The 20,000-nt window shown below is 45.8% G+C and overlaps 1 protein-coding gene across 1 annotated transcript in view; it reads left to right on the top strand.

The window, feature by feature from the left end:
- cdo1 (cysteine dioxygenase, type I) overlaps positions 1–10,323 on the top strand; it is a 17,887-nt gene extending 7,564 nt beyond the window's left edge. The window contains exons 4-5 of the mRNA XM_082188961.1: positions 7,117–7,286; positions 9,662–10,323. Coding sequence (XP_082045087.1) covers positions 7,117–7,286; positions 9,662–9,691 — 200 coding nt within the window. The 3' untranslated portion in view covers positions 9,692–10,323. The remainder of the gene's footprint in view (positions 1–7,116; positions 7,287–9,661) is intronic.
- Positions 10,324–20,000: the final 9,677 nt, after the last annotated feature.

The raw sequence follows: 20,000 nt of genomic DNA, 5'->3' as shown, positions 1-20,000 counted from the left end.
CCCCAAAATGTTCTTGGGTGGAGCTATAGAGGCGTGGCCTGCAGTGAGCTCATAATAATAATAATAATAATAATAATAATATTTATAATAATTCATTACATTTATGTAGTGCTTTTCTCGGCACTCAAAGCGATTTACATAGAAGGGGGGGAATCTCCTCAACCACCACATATGTGCAGCACCACCTGGATGATGCGACGGCAGAATGCCCACCACACACCAGCTTACTGGTGGAGAGGAGACAGTGATGAAGCCAATCAGTATGTATAGGCATGATTAGGAGGCCATGATGGACAAAGGCAAATGGGCAAACACAGAGAGTCAGGACCTCGGTTTAACGTCTCATCCGAAGGAAGGTGATCTTTGACAGTATAGTGTCCCCGTCACTATACTGGGGTGTTAGGACCCACACAGACCACAGGGGGAGCGCCCCCTGCTGGCCTCACTAACACCTCTTCCAGCAGCAACCTGGTTTTCCCAGGAGATCTCCCATCCAGGTACTGACCATGCTCAACCCTGCTTAGCTTCAGTGGGCAACCAGTCTTGTGGCCATCCTGGGACGAGACTCTGGAACGGCGCCATCTTAGCCAGGGGCCTCTGGCTCGGCCGGCTCAAGGGTTGGAGTCGATGTGCTGCCCACACACACAAAATAGGCGTGGCCATAATGATCAGTGCCGCATCGTCCGGAGCTAAGAAATAGATAAACAGTAATTTTCCACACATATACAGATAGACTGAGACACATCTCCATCGATTATGCAGACACTCGGACCCTGAAGTTAGGCACGTTTTGATCTTCCAGGTCGCAGATTTGGGTTGTTGGGCGACAGCCTGTCCAGAACTCAGTCAATCTCCTGTAACCAAGAAGACTAACACACACACCGACACACACACACACACCAACACACAGCTTCTTCAAGGTTGGATTTGGCCAGGCTCTAACTATAAATAGGAGAGCCTTCTCAAAACATCAAGATAATACGTTCTTTCTCTCAAGGAGAGGACACTTTAATCTAACTGGAAAGTAAGACTTTAACAAAGAAATGGTCCCTTAAACTATTGGTTCCAATGACCCTTATATATTTTAACACATGTTGAAGACCTTTCTCAAACAAAACATGTCCATATTTCATTTCTGGAAGCCGGCTAAATAAGCAAGCACTGTCACTGCATTACTGGCGTGGGCTAGACCCTTCAGTCACCGCTCAGACATTAGAGAATACCAGACTGATAACTTCTATAACAAGGTAAAATCTCATAAGCCTAGAGAAGTCTTTCAACTCATGTGATATTTAGAAGGAAAAATATTGATTAGCTATATATTGATTCCAGAATCCACCCCTTCAGTAGACACACGTGCGGTGGCCATCTTGTCCGTAGACTCAGGTTGCATGGCATGACGTGAAGAGACTCAGGTTTGCATGGCATGACGTGAAGAGACTCAGGTTTGCATGGCATGACTTGAAGAGACTCAGGCTTGCATGGCATGGAACTCAAAACAGAAACATGAACATGGACATGCCGCTTCCCAAAAGTGGTTACACGTAACAATACTTGTCAAAGTAACAAGGCAAACATCAGAATCAGAATCAGAATCAGAAAGAGCTTTATTGCCAAGTGTGCTTGCACCCACAAGGAATTTTTCTTGGTACTGAAGCTTCCAGTGCACATATACAAATACAAATACAACAAGAAACATAGTAATACAAATTCTAAGAGTAAAATATATAAAAAAATAAAATAAAATAAAATAGTATAAAAAGTAAAAAAAAAGGGGTCACAGTTGGGTTTAGTCTGAATAAACATTTACAGATTATGAACATATTTACAGTATTTGAGAAGTATGAATAATATAAATATAAATATCACCTGAGTTAGAGAATATTACACTAGACAGTGGGAGTCTAGTGCATGTTACAGATTATGAACATATTTACAGTATTTTGAGTAGTATGAATAATATAAATATAAATATCACCTGAGTTAAGAGAATATTGCACTAGACAGTGGGAGTATTGCACTTGCAGGCATATGCCTTGGGGGGCATGTTAAGTGTTCAGAAGGGAAATGGCCTGTGGAAAGAAACTGTTCCTGTGCCTGGATGTTCTTGTGGCCAGTGATCTGTGTCGCCGTCCTGACGGTAACAGTTCAAACAGGGGGTGTCCAGGGTGAGTGGAGTCTGTGATGATTTTACCTGCTCTCTTCCTCACTCTGGAAGAGTACAGGTCCTGGAGGGTTGGCAGGGGGGCACCAATAATCCTCTCTGCTGTCCGGACTGTCCGTTGTAGTCTCCTGATGTCCGATTTGGTAGCTGAACCAAACCAGACAGTGATGGAAGTGCTTAAAACAGACGATATGACGGCTGAGTAGAACTGGATCAGCAGCTCCTGTGGCAGATTGAACTTCTTCAGCTGGCGAAGGAAGTACAGTCTCTGCTGGGCCTTTTTCACAATGGAGTCAATGTGATTTGCCCACTTCAGGTCCTGAGAGATGGTAGAGCCCAGGAACCTGAATGACTCCACTGCTTCCACAGTGCTGTTCATGATGGTGAGAGGGGGGAGTGCTGGGGATTTTCTCCTGAAATCCACAATCATCTCCACTGTTTTGAGCGTGTTCAGCTCAAGGTTGTTATAGCTGCACCAGACAGCCAGCTGTTCAACCCCCAGTCTGTAAGCAGACTCGTCACCATTTTGGATGAGACCGATGACGGTGGTGTCGTCTGCAAATTTCAGGAGCTTGACAGAGGGGTCTTTAGAAGTGCAGTCATTAGTGTACAGGGAGAAGAGCAGTGGGGAGAGAACGCACCCTTGGGGGGCGCCAGTGCTGATGGTGAGGGTCCTGGATGTGAGCTTCCCCAGTCTCACTCGCTGCTGCCGGTCTGTCAGGAAGCTGGAGATCCACTGACAGATTGAGGATGGCATGGAGAGCTGAGTCAGTTTGGCTGTGAGAAGATCAGGGATGATGGTATTGAAGGCCGAACTGAAGTCCACAAATAAGATCCGTGCATAAGTCCCAGGTCTGTCAAGATGTTGCAGGATATAGTGCAGTCCCATGTTGACTGCATCATCCACAGACCTGTTTGCTCTGTAAGCAAACTGAAAGGGATCCAGAAGGGGTCCAGTGATGTCCTTCAGATAGGCCAACACCAGTCTTTCAAACGACTTCATGACCACAGACGTGAGAGCGACAGGTCTGTAGTCATTAAGTCCAGTGATTTTAGGTTTTTTGGGAACCGGAATGATAGTGGAGCGTTTGAAGCAGCAGGGAACTTCACACTGCTCCAATGATCTGTTGAAGATCTGCGTGAAGACTGGGGCCAGTTGGTCAGCGCAGGCTTTTAGACAAGCAGATGAGATGCCGTCTGGGCCTGAAGCTTTCCTAGTCTTCTGTTTTTTGAAGACTCGGCTCACGTCCTCCACACAGACCTTAAGCTCAGGTTGGATGGCAGAAGGGGGGAGGAGAGGGGTTGCAGGAGGTGATGGTGGATGTGTGAAGTGCACATCAGAGCGGGTGTGAGGTGTGAGTCTGGGCTTCTCAAACCTGCAATAGAATGCATTGAGAGTGTCAGCCAGTTGTTGATTCTCCACAGATCGGGGGGATGGTGATTTGTAGTTGGTGATGTTCCTCAGGCCTCTCCAGACTGATGCCGGGTCGTTGGCTGAAAACTGGTTTTTCAGCTTTTCAGAGTAGCTTCTTTTAGCAACTCTGATCTCCTTTGTCAGTCTGTTTCTGGCCTGGTTATACAAGATTTTATCCCCACTTCTGTAAGCATCCTCTTTGGCATGACGAAGCTGTTTGAGTTTCCCAGTAAACCATGGTTTATCATTAGTGAATGATAAGAATGTCCTGGTAGGAATGCATGTATCCTCACAGAAACTGATATATGATGTTACAGTATCTGTGAGCTCATCCAGATCGGTGGCTGCAGCTTCAAAAACAGTCCAATCAGTGCAATCGAAGCAGGCCTGTAGATCCTGCTCTGCTTCGTTGGTCCATCTTTTTACAGTCCTTATTACAGGTTTAGCTGATTTCAGTTTCTGCCTGTAGGTCGGTATAAGATGAACCAAACAATGATCAGAGAGCCCCAAAGCTGCCCGTGGGACGGAGTGATACGCATTCTTTATCGTGGTGTAACAGTGGTCCAATATATTACTGTCTCTGGTAGGACATGTAACATGCTGTCTGTATTTTGGCAGTTCACGGGAGAGATTTGCTTTGTTAAAATCCCCAAGAATGATTAAAAGAGAGTCTGGGTACCTTTGTTCCATTTCAGCTATATGTTCAGCCAGCTGTTGTATCGCCGCGCTCACACACGCGTCTGGAGGAATGTAAACATTCGCGAGAATGAATGAGGAAAACTCCCGCGGCGAGTAGAAAGGTTTACAGTTTATGAAATGTGCCTCTAAATTAGGAGAGCACATCTTCTTCAGTGTTGTTACATCTGAACACCAACTTTCGTTAATGTAGAAACACAATCCACCACCTCTCGTTTTCCCCGTTAGTTCCGCGATGCGATCCGCTCGGAACAGCTGAAAGCCCGGCAGATGTAGTGCGTTGTCCGGTATGGCTTCACTCAGCCAGGTTTCAGTGAAGCACAGAGCAGCGGAGTTTAAAAAATCCTTGTTAGTGCGGGTGAGGAGAAGAAGTTCGTCCATTTTGTTAGGAAGAGATCGGAGATTCGCAAGATGAATACTGGGGAGTGCAGTACGGAGGCCGCGCTCGCGGAGTTTAACCAGCGCGCCAGCGCGCTTCCCGCGTTTGCGTCTGACCGCGCGTTTGAACAACACCGCTGCCCCTCCGACGAGAATGTCCAGTAAAACGTCTGAGTAATCAAAATCTGTAAAAAAGTTGTCTGGTGTGTGTTTCCTAATGTCCAGTAGTTCGTCTTTGGTGAAACTGATAGGAAAAGAATGACTAAACGCAGAACAAACCAACAAAAACAACACAATAACTGGAGAGCTCCACACCGAGGCAGCCATCCGCGGCGCCATCTTGGATATTTTTTTTTTTTTTTTTTTTTTTTTTTTTTTTTCATGAGGGCTGAAATATACAAGGACTAATGACAAGACAAGCGACACCTGTGCACAATGATACAATGAACCAATAAGAACATGACACTTAAAAGAGAACACATGGCAGGGTCACATGACTAAAACAGGGAATCACATGACTGAGACATTAAACAAGACATGACAAACACAAGAACTACAACTGACTTTAGCCACAGTCTTAGATGAAATCAACTGAAGATAAAAGAAGACATTAAATCTCTCAAGATCTCAGCAGAGGAGGATCAAACAACTCCACTAACAGCATTACCAGCTTTACTTATTAATAACCAGCTTGACTTTATTTCTGACTTTCATCTGCTGAGGTTCTTATTGAGAATTAACAGAGGTTTAGATATTGATGTTTTATTGAAAATGTCACCATTATGGTGATCAGTGTTTCATTTAGTTGCGCAGTTTGACTCTTTGGGCCCTATTTTAACGATCTGAAACGCAAGTATCAAACGCGAAACGCAAGTAACTTTGTGGGTGGATCTCGGGCGCTGTTGCTATTATACCGGCGGGACGCCGACGCAAATCTAAAATGTGTTGGTCTGAAGTAGCTTCATTACTCATAGGTGTGGTTTGGGCGTAACGTGAAATAAACCAATCAGAGCGTCATCTCACATTCCCTTTAAAGGAGAACTCTGTAACTCTAGCGAACTCTAGTCACTTCTTCGCTGATTTTCCCTTTTGTTGTCGCATGTTTTCCCCACGAGCTCCCCCTACAGCTGTGGGGGGGGGGGCGTATATTTCACAACACAGTCGTAAAAAACTCACTTGCGGCGGCCTCCTCCCCCTCTCTACCGCTGCTCATGTGCGTTTGTTTTGATCGGAGCAAGCCAACTGTATCGCGTGGAGCTATGTCTACCGAGGTGGGTCATCTGGTAATACATCATACATGCGTGTGTGTTTATGTCGAATTGGCGTAAAGCAATTTGTGTTTCGCGCTCGTTCTCTTCTCGTTCTCGGTTCTCACGAGACTTCCAATTTCACTTTGCCGGGACGGCAGTGCGCAAGTTGCAAGGTTGGTTTTCCGCCTGGGAACGCTGGGGGGAGCGGGGAAAGTCACCAATATCACCAGAACAGGTTGTTTAACCATCCAAATGATTTCTAGACAGTTTTATTAAGTTAAAAAAGTTACCAAGTTCTCCTTTAAGAGCAGGCGCGCTTGTTCCATGGCGGTTTGCTATTATAACAGCGGATTTGCCAGACGCACGCCAGCAGCGGTTCACAGCCGAGGAGACCGACGTTCTCGTCAGGGCCGTAAAACACAGAGAAGTGACATTGGGGATGGAGAAACACACCCAGATTAGCTTCGGTTAAACAGGCGTATAATAATTTGGGTAAATGTGTAAGCTAGATTTATGCCTATTCTTTCACATATCATGGACACAACAATGATTTCGTGTGTTAATGTTTTTCCTTGTAATAATGTAGCCTATGATTTGCAAAAATTATGCGTCTGTGTGTAGATGAGAGAATGTGTGTGTTGTGCACACGCTACATTATGGCCAAGCATGCGCCCTTAAAATAGCATCTGAATAACATGTGCAACGCTCCACTGACTTTAGACGAGGTTTCTCCTGGTCAGTGGCGGAATTGTTTTCTGAAACTGCAAAATAGCACCAGGGAACGTTTGCGCCGGAACACGCCTCCTCTTTTCACTGAACCGCCCCCGGGAGCACAAGTTCATTCCCTAATTTACCGACGTGCGTCTGTGGAGGGAAAGGTCTGCTGTGCGTCGGGTGAAAAATAGGAATGACACATGCGTCGCTGTACGAAGTCAATTGCGCTGGGTGTGAGATAGGGCCCTTGGTTTTTTATATGAGTTTGTGGTGTTTGTAACAGTGTTTAACAAGCACATCATTTGTTGCAAAGGAAACCAGAAACAAAGATGATCAGGTGATAATAGTTTCCAGCATCATAAAGTAGAATAAATCACTGATCTTATACCAAAAGGGTTTATTTCTTATTATTATATTATGTTCATCAACAATGCTTTTTTGCAACAGATCAGACAATTATAATTTTGCGCTGCATGACCTGAAACTCTTCTCTGTTCCAGACTCCATCGGGCTTCACCGCGTGGAGAACGTCAGTCACACTGAGAGCGCGGTCAGTCTTCACCTCTACAGTCCCCCGTTCCAGGCCTGCCAGACCTTCGACCAGCGCACCGGACACCGCAACGCCGTCAGGATGACCTTCTGGAGCCGATACGGGGAGAGGACACCGTATGTGAGTGTGCCAGAGTCCTTCATCCTCGTTTCATCAGTCCAATGTGTGTTAGGATTAAAGTCATCATGAGACTGAAGTTACGCTGGTGTTTTCTCCTCTATTGTGTCGTATATCGAGTGAAACGCTCCGGTCCGTATATGAACGATATGATCCGCGTTGCGAGCGCTGTTGAACTTATCGCGGGGGCAGAAGCCGCTCTCGCATGTTGTTTGAATTCTCCTGTAATGCGATGATCTCATGCGTAATACAGCGCAGTGATTGGATAGATCAAGCTCTTTCTCATGAATAAACGCAGAGAGTCGCTCGAGGGTCAGCTGACGTAGAATCGTGCCGCAGCCAATCACACACTCCGGCTCGCTTCTACCTCACATTTAGCCAGTCACACACTCCAGCTCGCTTCTACCTCACATTCAGCCAATCACACACTCCTGCTCGCTTCTACCTCACATTCAGCCAATCACACACTCCAAAGGCACGCTTCTTCCTCACATTCAGCCAATCACACACTCCAGCTCGCTTCTACCTCACATTCAGCCAATCACACACTCCTGCACGCTTCTACCTCACATTCAGCCAATCACACACTCCAAAGGCACGCTTCTACCTCACATTCAGCCAATCACACACTCCGGCTCGCTTCTTCCTCACATTCAGCCAATCACACGCTCCGAAGGCTCGCTTCTACATCACATTCAGCCAATCACACACTCCGGCTCGCTTCTACCTCACATTTAGCCAATCACACACTCCAGCTCGCTTCTACCTCACATTCAGCCAATCACACACTCCAGCTCGCTTTTACCTCACATTTAGCCAATCACACACTCCGAAGGCTCTCTTCTACCTCACATTCAGCCAATCACACACTCCGAAGGCTCTCTTCTACCTCACATTCAGCCAATCACACACTCCGAAGGCTCTCTTCTACCTCACATTCAGCCAATCACACACTCCAAAGGCTCTCTTCTACCTCACATTCAGCCAATCACACACTCCGAAGGCTCTCTTCTACCTCACATTCAGCCAATCACACGCTCCGAAGGCTCTCTTCTACCTCACATTCAGCCAATCACACGCTCCAAAGGCACGCTTCTACCTCACATTCAGCCAATCACACACTCCGAAGGCTCTCTTCTACCTCACATTCAGCCAATCACACACTCCGAAGGCTCTCTTCTACCTCACATTCAGCCAATCACACACTCCGAAGGCTCTCTTCTACCTCACATTCAGCCAATCACACACTCCGAAGGCTCTCTTCTACCTCACATTCAGCCAATCACACGCTCCGAAGGCACGCTTCTACCTCACATTCAGCTAATCACACACTCCGAAGGCTCTCTTCTACCTCACATTCAGCCAATCACACGCTCCGAAGGCACGCTTCTACCTCACATTCAGCTAATCACACACTCCGAAGGCTCTCTTCTACCTCACATTCAGCCAATCACACACTCCGAAGGCTCTCTTCTACCTCACATTCAGCCAATCACACACTCCGAAGGCTCTCTTCTACCTCACATTCAGCCAATCACACACTCCAAAGGCTCTCTTCTACCTCACATTCAGCCAATCACACGCTCCGAAGGCACGCTTCTACCTCACATTCAGCCAATCACACGCTCCGAAGGCACGCTTCTACCTCACATTCAGCCAATCACACACTCCGAAGGCTCTCTTCTACCTCACATTCAGCCAATCACACACTCCGAAGGCTCTCTTCTACCTCACATTCAGCCAATCACACACTCCGAAGGCTCTCTTCTACCTCACATTCAGCCAATCACACACTCCAAAGGCTCTCTTCTACCTCACATTCAGCCAATCACACGCTCCGAAGGCACGCTTCTACCTCACATTCAGCTAATCACACACTCCGAAGGCTCTCTTCTACCTCACATTCAGCCAATCACACGCTCCGAAGGCTCGCTTCTACCTCAAACGATCCGATAAGATCAATCGGGTGAATCTGAATGAACTGGAACCCTTTGAAAGAGTCTCAGGCTAGAAAGTTAATATGTATTTATCTGAAGATAAGCTGTTATCAGTGTATTAGCAGTGGTGTTGTGTGGCTTCAGTCGGAGTGTGTAAAGCCCTGAACGCTCCGTGACGTAACGTCTGTTCCCGCAGGATAATGTCTTCCACATGTGCTCCACTTCTGCCAAACTTATCTGCATTCACAGCTTGCATAACTTTACTTTGACCAAATCGCTGTCTGGACAAAATAGTTTCAACATCAGCGCTGTGCTTTGATAAGATAAGATAGCAAAGCGCCAATGAGCTCATCGTTCACTCGCTGTTAAGTTTTAAGTCTTTATCTGTTAATTAGAAGCTTGTGCTTTTGTTTGACCGCTTTTATGTTTTGTTTTTTACAGGAAACCACCGTTTCACAGGAAAACAACTGAGACGGCGAGAACGACGATGGAACTCACGGCCAAATTTCCACATAAATGATGTTTAAAACTTGATCCAACACTTTCTAAGATTGGCAGAGGACAGTGGGAAGAGAAGAGGGTCTCGGTGGTGATTGAAGTTGCTTAATCGTGGCCTAGTTTAACGCTGGCTAGCGCTGCTGAATGAGCCGCGCGTCAATCCGCTCTTTGTTGGAGGAGAAGCCATTCTCCCAGCATTCCTGTGTGTCTGTGACCTGTGTAATCGCTCTTTGTGCTGGTACGGGACGAGAGCTGTTTGTTGGAAGTCTGTAATTTATGAGAAGAAACTATTTGTCTTTCCCTTTGTCCCTCTGAAAGCGCTGTCCTGAAACGCTCTGAAACGCAGCACTTGCTCTCCATCGATCGGTGTGTGTGTGTGTGTGTGTGTGTGTGTTGATAATCACAGGCCTGCAATCTCCACATGCTTTTTTATTCGCTTTCCAGATAAACGTTTGCATGGAAGAGTTTATTTTTATGAATCTTGCTGTCAGTAATTGATGTCTATAGTCTCTGCATTTGTAAACTGGAGCTTTTATTTAAAATGGACCTGAATCTGGAAATGACTTTTTTGTCTTAACAAGTAAATAAAAAAACATTTAGCCATGTGTGTTTGTTTCATTTGTCTTCAACACCTCTGGTTATAGATGATCTGAAGTAAAGCTGCTCGTGTTCGTGTTGGAGCTCGTCTCGGAGAACAGGGAACGTTCTGTCCTCGAAGTTATGAACAAACATTCTTCCAGCAACAGAATGTTCATGGAGAGTTCCTGAAACATATTTTTAAATATTGTTACTTGTTTCCGTACGTTCAAAAGTAATGTTCCCATTATGTTTGAAGAATGATACAATGTAATGTTCCATTAACGTTTTCTAAAACATTTAAAAAAACATGATTTGTTTGAAGAATATTGAGAAATAACGTTTTCTTAACTTTCATAGCACATGATTTTTAGAAGATATTTTTGTTGGCTGTGTTTATTGGCACTGCAGAAGCTCTTATTCTGGAACATATTTGCAGGAATGAACTTGAAGCTACAGAGAAAAAGATGATCATTCAATGAAAGCAAGGGCAGATTCCAATAACAACTGAAGTCCTATTATTATTCACAACATCACTCGCTCCTGTTAAGGGGTTTAAACACTTCATATCCAGGAATAATAGCCGTCATCTCACCGGTTCACTGATATAGTCCGACTATGAGAAACACACTTCTAGCCAAAATAACCTGGCATTTGGATACGTCATTTTTGCTAAAATAACTTGCGACACTGATGATATTCCATCATGTAAGCAAAGCAAACCGTGATTACAAGGTGTTTGGTTTCATTTCTTCACTCATTTAATTTCTTTATTAAGTTATCTAATTGATGACTAGTCTATTCTTGGGCTGAATAATGACTCTATTGTCTTCCGTCTCATATTTGATGAAGTTTGCATTATTGATTCTCTTTATTATGACCGAAGCTACTCTGAATGGATCTGTCCTGTATGAATCGCTGTAGAAATGAAGTGTATTGACTCGAGTCTGGAAGCTTCTGATCCAGTGTGACTCTGTTCTCTCATGTTCTGGAACAGTGTTTTCTTCATGCACTCTTGTGCCAAATGTTGAGTTGCGTAACGTGTGTGTCGTTCGCTCCCATTGGATGGCCGTATTAATAATGTGCCAACAAAATCAATACAGCAGGAACATTGAGCTTCTGAGAACAGAATTCAGTCACGTATCGTCAGCATTACCATCAAACAGCAGGGGCTTCTGGGATACGCCTGGCCCGTCACTGGTGTCGAGAGAGAAAGGTCCCGTCGGGTTTCATAACCCAATGTTTTCATCACTATCATATCAGTGCGGTTGAGAAAACACCCATAAAACATTACGACTGTGTTTTTTCCTCAGAAACTGGATCAAAGGTGGAAGATTACTACAGTTCTTCTGGATCGCTGCTAACACACAATTCATGAAACAATTCACCATAATATTTAAGAAAAGTTTATTTTCATTACTTCTTTAAAGAGATCTTTCAGAAGAAGAAAAGTAGTAGAAAAGAAAAGGTCAAATACCAAAGAATTAAATATGAACTTGGAATGCAATACAGTAGTTTACTGTCAATTACAGTAATATATATATATATATATATAATTCCGCATCCTCGGCCAAATCCTGAGATTCTGATTGGAGCGTCATCAGTTTTGCTACCTCATGTTTACACATGATAAATGTGTGTTATCTGAGTTCACAGTGTGACACTTGAGGTAATTATATTGTGTGTTTGTGTTTTCCTGGCAAAATGAGGACATTGAGGCGAGTTTTGCAGAAAACATTGAGAACATTGGAACGTGTGTGAAAACAGGCGAAATGTGACCCTGGACCACAAACCCAGTCACGACCCAGTCTAACCCAGTCACGACCCAGTCTTACCCAGTCTAACCCAGTCACGACCCAGTCACGACCCAGTCTAACCCAGTCACAACCCAGTCTAACCCAGTCTAACCCAGTCACGACCCAGTCTAACCCAGTCACGGGTCGCACGGGGATATCTGTGGCAATAGCCAACAATACATGTATGGGTCAAAATTATCTTCTTTTTTTTTTTATGCCAAAAATCATGTATTATGTAAAGATCATGTTCCATGAAGATATTTGGTAAATTTCTTACTGTAAATATATCCACAAAATATTTTGTGAGTGAATGCAGCAACATCAAGGACTTCATTCGGACAACTTTAAAGGCGACTTTCTCAATATTTAGATTTTTTTGCACCCTCAGATTTCAGATTTTCAATAGTTATATCTTGGCCAAATATTGCCCATCATAACAAATCATTCATAAGTGGAAAGCTTATTTATTCAGCTTTCAGATGATATATAAATCTCAGTTTCAAAAAACATAGCCTTATGACTGGTTTTGTGGTCCAGGGTCACACATGTGCTAAACGTTTCGAGAAACACAGTAATACCTTCCCATAGGAGTCGATGATTCACAGCAGATAACAGATATTATTTTCATCAGCTCTCAGTGTCTTTATCTGTCCATATCTGCAGGAGGAAGGAACATTCACACTGATTGATCAAATCATCCACCTTTCTGTGTTCTGCTGTGTTGTTATGAAAACACACCCAAGATAAGGAGAACTCCACCAGTATTCCTGGTCAGGACAGGCGAGTGTGAGGAGACTGTCGAGGAACACGGGAGAGTCGACTGTGTGTTTATAGGCCTCAACTCATGTAGCTGATAGGGTAGACATGTTGATCACTGATTGTTGACAGCCGGTTGGGTTGACGTGATGATTGGATAGATAATCCACTTCCTCCTCACTTGTACTCTTCTGATTTTTGTAATACTATATTATCATTTTTCTCTTTAAAAATTGAACACATCCACCAGCAACTTATGTCTACTTCTGCTCCATTTACTCTCAGCATTACCTTACCCTCAGTAACCCTAACCCTAACCTTACCCTCAGTAACCCTAACCCTAACCCTAACCCTCAGTCAATGACATCTCCACAGATTAGACCCTTCCTACTGTCCTCTCATTACAGACAACATTCACTGTTCTCTTACCACTGGAATTGTTCCTTCTTCTCTTAAACAGCTTCTGTAACTCAAAATTTTTTGTCCTATTTCAAATCTTCCATTCATCTCCAAAATCCTTGAAAAAATAGTTGCTGCTCATCTCCATTCTCATCTCTCCTGTAATAATCTATATGAACAATTCCAGTCTGGTTTCCGTCCTCTTCATAGCACAGAAACAGCACTCCTTAAAATCACGAACGACCTTCTCCGAGCGGCTGACTCTGGTTTACTATCCGTTCTCCTTCTGCTTGATCTGAGTGCGGCCTTCGAAACAATCTCACACACCGTCCTAATCTAGACAGACTCTCCTCTACTGGTATCACTAACACACCTCTTATCTGGTTTATTATATCTCTCAGGCCGCACTCAGTTCATTCAGTTTAAATCATTCACCTCTCATTCAGTCCCTGTCATCACAGGAGTGCCTCTGGGCTCCGTCCTGGGACCCCTGCTGTTCATTATTTATCTTCTCCCCCTTGGCCACATCTTCCGTAAATATCAGATTTACTTACATTTACATTTACATTTAGTCATTTAGCAGACGCTTTTATCCAAAGCGACTTACAGATTAGGACAAAATTAAGCGAGTCATCATGAAGAGGCAAAAACAACGCAAGTAGTGCTCAAAAAACAAAGTTCAGGCATTATTCAAAGTAGCATAAACCCGACAAGTGAGGTTTTAAAGGGAAGGGGAAGGAATTATTTATTTTTATTTTTATTTTTTTATAAGGTTAAGTGCTCACGGAAGAGATGGGTTTTCAGCTGTTTTTTGAATGTTGTCAGGGATTCTGCATTCCGGATGAGGGTGGGGAGAGCGTTCCACCAGCATGGAACTGTGATTGAGAATGTTCTGGAAAGTGATTTTGTGGCTTTCTGTGATGGAACCACGAGACGTCGCTCTTTGACCGATCGTAGGCTTCTGGTAGGGATGTAGACCCGTAGGATTGAGTGAAAGTAGGAAGGAGCTGAGCCTGTGATAGATCTGTAAGCAAGCGTCAATGCCTTGAACTTGATGCGAGCAGCGAGAGGTAGCCAGTGCAGAGAGATGAACAGAGGAGTGACGTGGGCCCTCTTGGGCTCGTTGAAGATAAGACGAGCTGAAGCATTCTGAATCATTTGTAGAGGTTTGGTTGCACATGATGGAAGTCCGGCCAGAAGAGCATTGCAGTAGTCGAGCCTAGAAATGACCAGGGCCTGGACGAGAAGTTGTGTTGCATGCTCAGTTAGGAAAGGCCTGATCTTCCTGATGTTGTGCAGTGCAAACCTGCATGATCGAGCTGTCTTTGAAATGTGATCTGTGAAGGTCAGCTGGTCATCAAACGTTACTCCAAGATTTCTAGCTGGATAGTGAAGTCGTGCTGTAGAGACGGATTGGCAGGGAGGACGAGAAGCTCAGTCTTTGCCAGGTTGAGCTGCAGGTGATGTTCCTTCATCCATGTCGAGATGTCCGCCAGACAGCTTGAGATCCGTGCAGCTACTGTGGGATCATCTGGTTGAAATGAGAGGAAGAGCTGTGTGTCATCAGCATAGCAGTGGTATGAGAAACCATGTGCCTGTATGATGTGTCCCAGTGATGTGGTGTAGATGGAGAAGAGGAGGGGACCAAGAACTGAACCCTGGGGAACCCCTGTGGTCATTTGATGTGCTTTGGATACCTCGCCTCTCCATGCGACCCTGAAGGACCTACCTGTGAGATAGCCCTCGAAACAGAGGAGGGAAGTTCCTGTGATGCCCAGTGATGAGAGGCTGGACATAAGGATCTGATGATTCACAGTGTCGAAGGCAGCAGACAGATCCAGGAGAATGAGGACTGAAGATTTGGAAGCAGCTTTTGCGATCCGTAGGGCTTCAGTGACCGACAGTAATGCAGTCTCAGTTGAATGGCCTTTCTTGAAGCCAGATTGGTTGACATCCAGCTGGTTGTTTTGAGACAAGAAGGATGTTACTTGGTTGAACACAGCTCTTTCGAGTGTTTTCGCAATGAATGGTAGGAGAGAGATAGGTCTGTAATTCTCTACAGATGATGTGTTTAGTGTTGTTTTTTTAAGCAGTGGAGTAACCCGAGCCTGTTTGAATGCTGTAGGGAAAGTGCCAGTATGTAGGGATGAGTTGATGATGTGTGTGAGTGCTGGTAGAAGTGTGGGAGAGATGGCTTGTAGAAGGTGTGAGGGGATGGGGTCTAGAGGGCAGGTGGTAGGATGACTGGAGAGGAGAAGTGTAGATACTTCTTCCTCGGATAGCAGAGAAAAGGAGGACAGAGGGACATTGGCTGTGGAAGTGGTCAGTCTGGGTTCCTGTGTGTGTGGAGCTGAGAACTGACTGCTGATAGTTGTTGTTTTGTTGGTGAAGAAGTTTGCAAAATCGTCAGCAGTTAAGGAGGAGGTGGGTGGTGGTGGAGGTGGACAGAGGAGAGAGTTGAATGTCTTGAAGAGTGATCGTATGTTGGAGGAGCTGTTGATCTTGTTGTGGAAGTATGAAGATTTTGCAGCATGAATATCAACAGAAAAGGAAGAGAGGAGAGATTTATACATACTCAGGTCAGATGTGTCTTTTGATTTGCGCCATTTCCTCTCCGCTGCCCTGAGTTCAGTCCGGTGTTCGCGAAGAACCTCAGATAACCAGGGGTTGGAGGGAGTAGCGCGTGCTGGCCTGGAGTGCTGGCCATTGCTACGCAGAAGACACCCAGCTCTATCTCTCCACCAAACCTAAGTCAAAACTTCCACCATCCTCCCTTACTAACTGTCTTCTTGACATAAAATCCTGGTTCACTTCAAACTTCCTCAAATTAAACAGCAATAAAACAGAATTGCTTCTTATAGGTACAAGATCAACATTAAAAAAACTCCATCATTTTTCTATTCCCATTGATATCCCTTCATCTCCGCCTCCCTCAGGTGAAGAGTCTTCGATAGCACCCTCTCTTCTACCTCTCATGTTAATAATGTGACCCGGTCTGCTTACCACCCTCTCCGAAACATCATCCGTCTGCGTCCTGTCCTCACACCTCACTCCACTGCCATTCCTGTCCTCACGCCTCACTCCACTGCCATTCCTGTCCTCTCGCCTCACTCCACTGCCATTCCGGTCCTCTCGCCTCACTCCACTGCCATTCCTGTCCTCACACCTCACTCCACTGCCATTCCTGTCTTCTCGCCTCACTCCACTGCCATTCCTGTCCTCATACCTCACTCCACTGCCATTCCTGTCCTCTCGCCTCACTCCACTGCCATTCCTGCCCTCGCCTCACTCCACTGCCATTTCTGTCCTCTCGCCTCACTCCACTGCCATTCCTGTCCTCACACCTCACTCCACTGCCATTCCTGTCCTCTCGCCTCACTCCACTGCCATTCCTGCCCTCGCCTCACTCCACTGCCATTTCTGTCCTCTCGCCTCACTCCACTGCCATTTCTGTCCTCTTGCCTCACTCCACTGCCATTTCTGTCCTCTCGCCTCACTCCACTGCCATTTCTGTCCTCTCGCCTCACTCCACTGCCATTCCTGTCCTCTCGCCTCACTCGCCTCACATTTCTGTGCAAATCATCCTTTTTCCATCTTAGAAATATTGCCAAACTCCGTCCCACACTCACTCTTTCTGACGCCACTAAACTTGTCCATGCCTTTGTCTCCTCCAGGCTGGACTATTGTAACGCACTTCTGTATGGGATCTCTAGCAAGAGTCTGCAGAAACTCCAACACATACAGAACAGTGCTGCTAGGATCCTAATGAGAGTGCGTAAATATGAACACATAACCCCCATTCTTCAAGCACTTCACTGGCTCCCCATTTCCGCCAGGATCCAATACAAAATCACTCTCCTCACCCACCAATGCATTCATGGAAATGCTCCCCCTTACCTCAAGGAACTTCTCACCAAGCAAGCATCAACCAGAAACCTCCGCTCACAAAATGGCAATCGTCTCCGTCCTCCCAGAACCAAGCTCCGGACCATGGGAGATCGTGCTTTCTCCTCTGTTGCCCCGCGACTGTGGAACTCATTGCCAGACCACCTGAGGGTTCCACAGCCAGTTGATCATTTTAAAAAAGACTTAAAAACCTTTTTATTTAAAATTAGCTACAATTAATGTGAAACTGAACTGTTTTTATATTTAATGTTTTTCTATTCTTGTCTTTTCTATATATATATTTATTTTTTCTGAAATACTGAAATACACTCCACTGCCATTCCTGTCCTCACGCCTCACTCCACTGCCATTCCTGTCCTCTCGCCTCACTCCACTGCCATTCCTGTCCTCTCGTCTCACTCCACTGCCATTCCTGTCCTCTCGCCTCACTCCACTGCCATTCCTGTCCTCTCGCCTCACTCCACTGCCATTCCTGTCCTCTCGTCTCACTCCACTGCCATTCCTCTCCTCTCGCCTCACTCCACTGCCATTCCTGTCCTCTCGCCTCACTCCACTGCCATTCCTGTCCTCACGCCTCACTCCACTGCCATTCCTGTCCTCACGCCTCACTCCACTGCCATTCCTGTCCTCACGCCTCACTCCACTGCCATTCCTGTCCTCACGCCTCACTCCACTGCCATTCCTGTCCTCTCGCCTCACTCCACTGCCATTCCTGTCCTCTCGCCTCACTCCACTGCCATTCCTGTCCTCTCGCCTCACTCCACTGCCATTCCTGTCCTCTCGTCTCACTCCACTGCCATTCCTGTCCTCTCGCCTCACCTGTCCTCTCGCCTCACTCCACTGCCATTCCTGTCCTCTCGCCTCACTCCACTGCCATTCCTGTCCTCTCGCCTCACTCCACTGCCATTCCTGTCCTCTCGCCTCACTCCACTGCCATTCCTGTCCTCTCGCCTCACTCCACTGCCATTCCTGTCCTCTCGCCTCACTCCACTGCCATTCCTGTCCTCTCGTCTCACTCCACTGCCATTCCTGTCCTCTCGCCTCACTCCACTGCCATTCCTGTCCTCTCGCCTCACTCCACTGCCATTCCTGTCATCTCGCCTCACTCCACTGCCATTCCTGTCCACATCCTCACCTCTCGTTACTGCAGTTCCCTTTTGTTTTGCCTCCCGCATAAAACCCTCCATAAACTACAACTGTTCCCAAACTGTTCGTATCATCACTCGTACCCCCTCTGTCCATCACATCACCCCCATCTTATGACAGCTTCAGTGGCTCTCCATCACTTACTGTATCAACTATAAAATACTTCTCCTCACTTTTAAAGTTATTCATAATCTCGCCTCTTCATATCTTCCGGAATACTGATTCCCATTTTAGATCCAAACTCAAAACCCTTCTGTTATATCACATTTGTCGTTTGTGTCCATAATGAAGAAGAATGAACTCCTCCTCCTGAACTCCTCTAGTGAATAACAGCCGCTTCTCTCATTAATGTCCCTGTTACTCACATTAGCCACACACACACAGTTGCAGAGGTTTGACAGATGCTGGAAGACCAGCCAGGAGTGCTTTACAGTCGTCCAGTCTGGAGAGAACAGGAGCTTGGACCAGGAGTTGTGTAGCTCTGATCGGAAGAGCTGATCCTCCTGATGTTGTACAAGGCAAATCTGCAGTTCCAGCAGTGTGTTCTGGGAAGTTCAATTGATCATCAATTACAACTCCAAGGATCCTGGCTGAGTTATGGATGACGAGCCGAGCTGAATGGAGGAGTTGTGATGAAGTGTTGGTTGGGCCGGGACCACAAGTAGCTCACACACTCACACTCACACACACACACACACACACACACACACACACACACACACACACACACACACACACACACACACACACACACACTCACACACACATGGATTCACTTTTATGATGGACGTACAAAACATACAGCCATTCACTGCCATTATAAAGCTGGGAAGAGCCAGGACTTTATTAATATAACTCAGATTGTGTTCGTCTGACAGAAGAGTGTCATACACACCTAGGATGAGGGAGAGTAAATCATGGGCTAATTTTCATTTTTGGGTGAACTATCCCTTTAAGAACATGAACACATATCTGCCAGTGGAGTTAGAGTTAATTCAAAAGGAGATAAGATTATTTCTCTGACTCCACCGACAGATATTTGTTCTTGTATTAAACACAAACTCACTTCATTTTGATTCATTTTTCAGTCTTAATATCTTCAGTCATTTCTCTTCTCCAGTAAGTGTCTCCTGATTTAAGGATGTTTAGATATTTGTGCTGGAAAACAAGACAGAAACACTGAGGAAGAACATGTTTGTCTGCAGTGAATGTTGGTCTTCAGTGGAGAATGGAGATTTCTGCAGTCAGACTGTGTAGCTGTGATTGTTTGCTATCAGGTTATGCTAACAACCAGCCAGACCAGAGACACTGGCCCGAACGCCACATCATCAGATCATGAGGAGACTGAGCGGAGACTGCCCTCTGGTGGACACACACACACACACACACACACACACACACACACACACACACACACACACACACACTCGCATGAGGAGACTGAGCGGAGGCTCCCCTCTGGTGGACACACACACACACACACACACACACACTCGCATGAGGAGACTGAGCGGAGGCTGCCCTCTGGTGGACACACACACACACACACACACACACACACACACACACACACACTGGCATGAGGAGACTGAGCGGAGGCTGCCCTCTGGTGGACACACACACACACACACACACACACACACACACAAACACACACACACACACACACACACACACTCGCATGAGGAGACTGAGCGGAGATT

The sequence above is a fragment of the Leuciscus leuciscus genome, assembly GCF_965113295.1.
Source record: "Leuciscus leuciscus genome assembly, chromosome: 13".
Classification (NCBI taxonomy): Eukaryota; Metazoa; Chordata; class Actinopteri; order Cypriniformes; family Leuciscidae; genus Leuciscus; species Leuciscus leuciscus.
The sequence above is the reverse complement of the archived record's forward strand: the minus strand, read 5'-3'. Positions and strand labels throughout refer to the sequence as shown.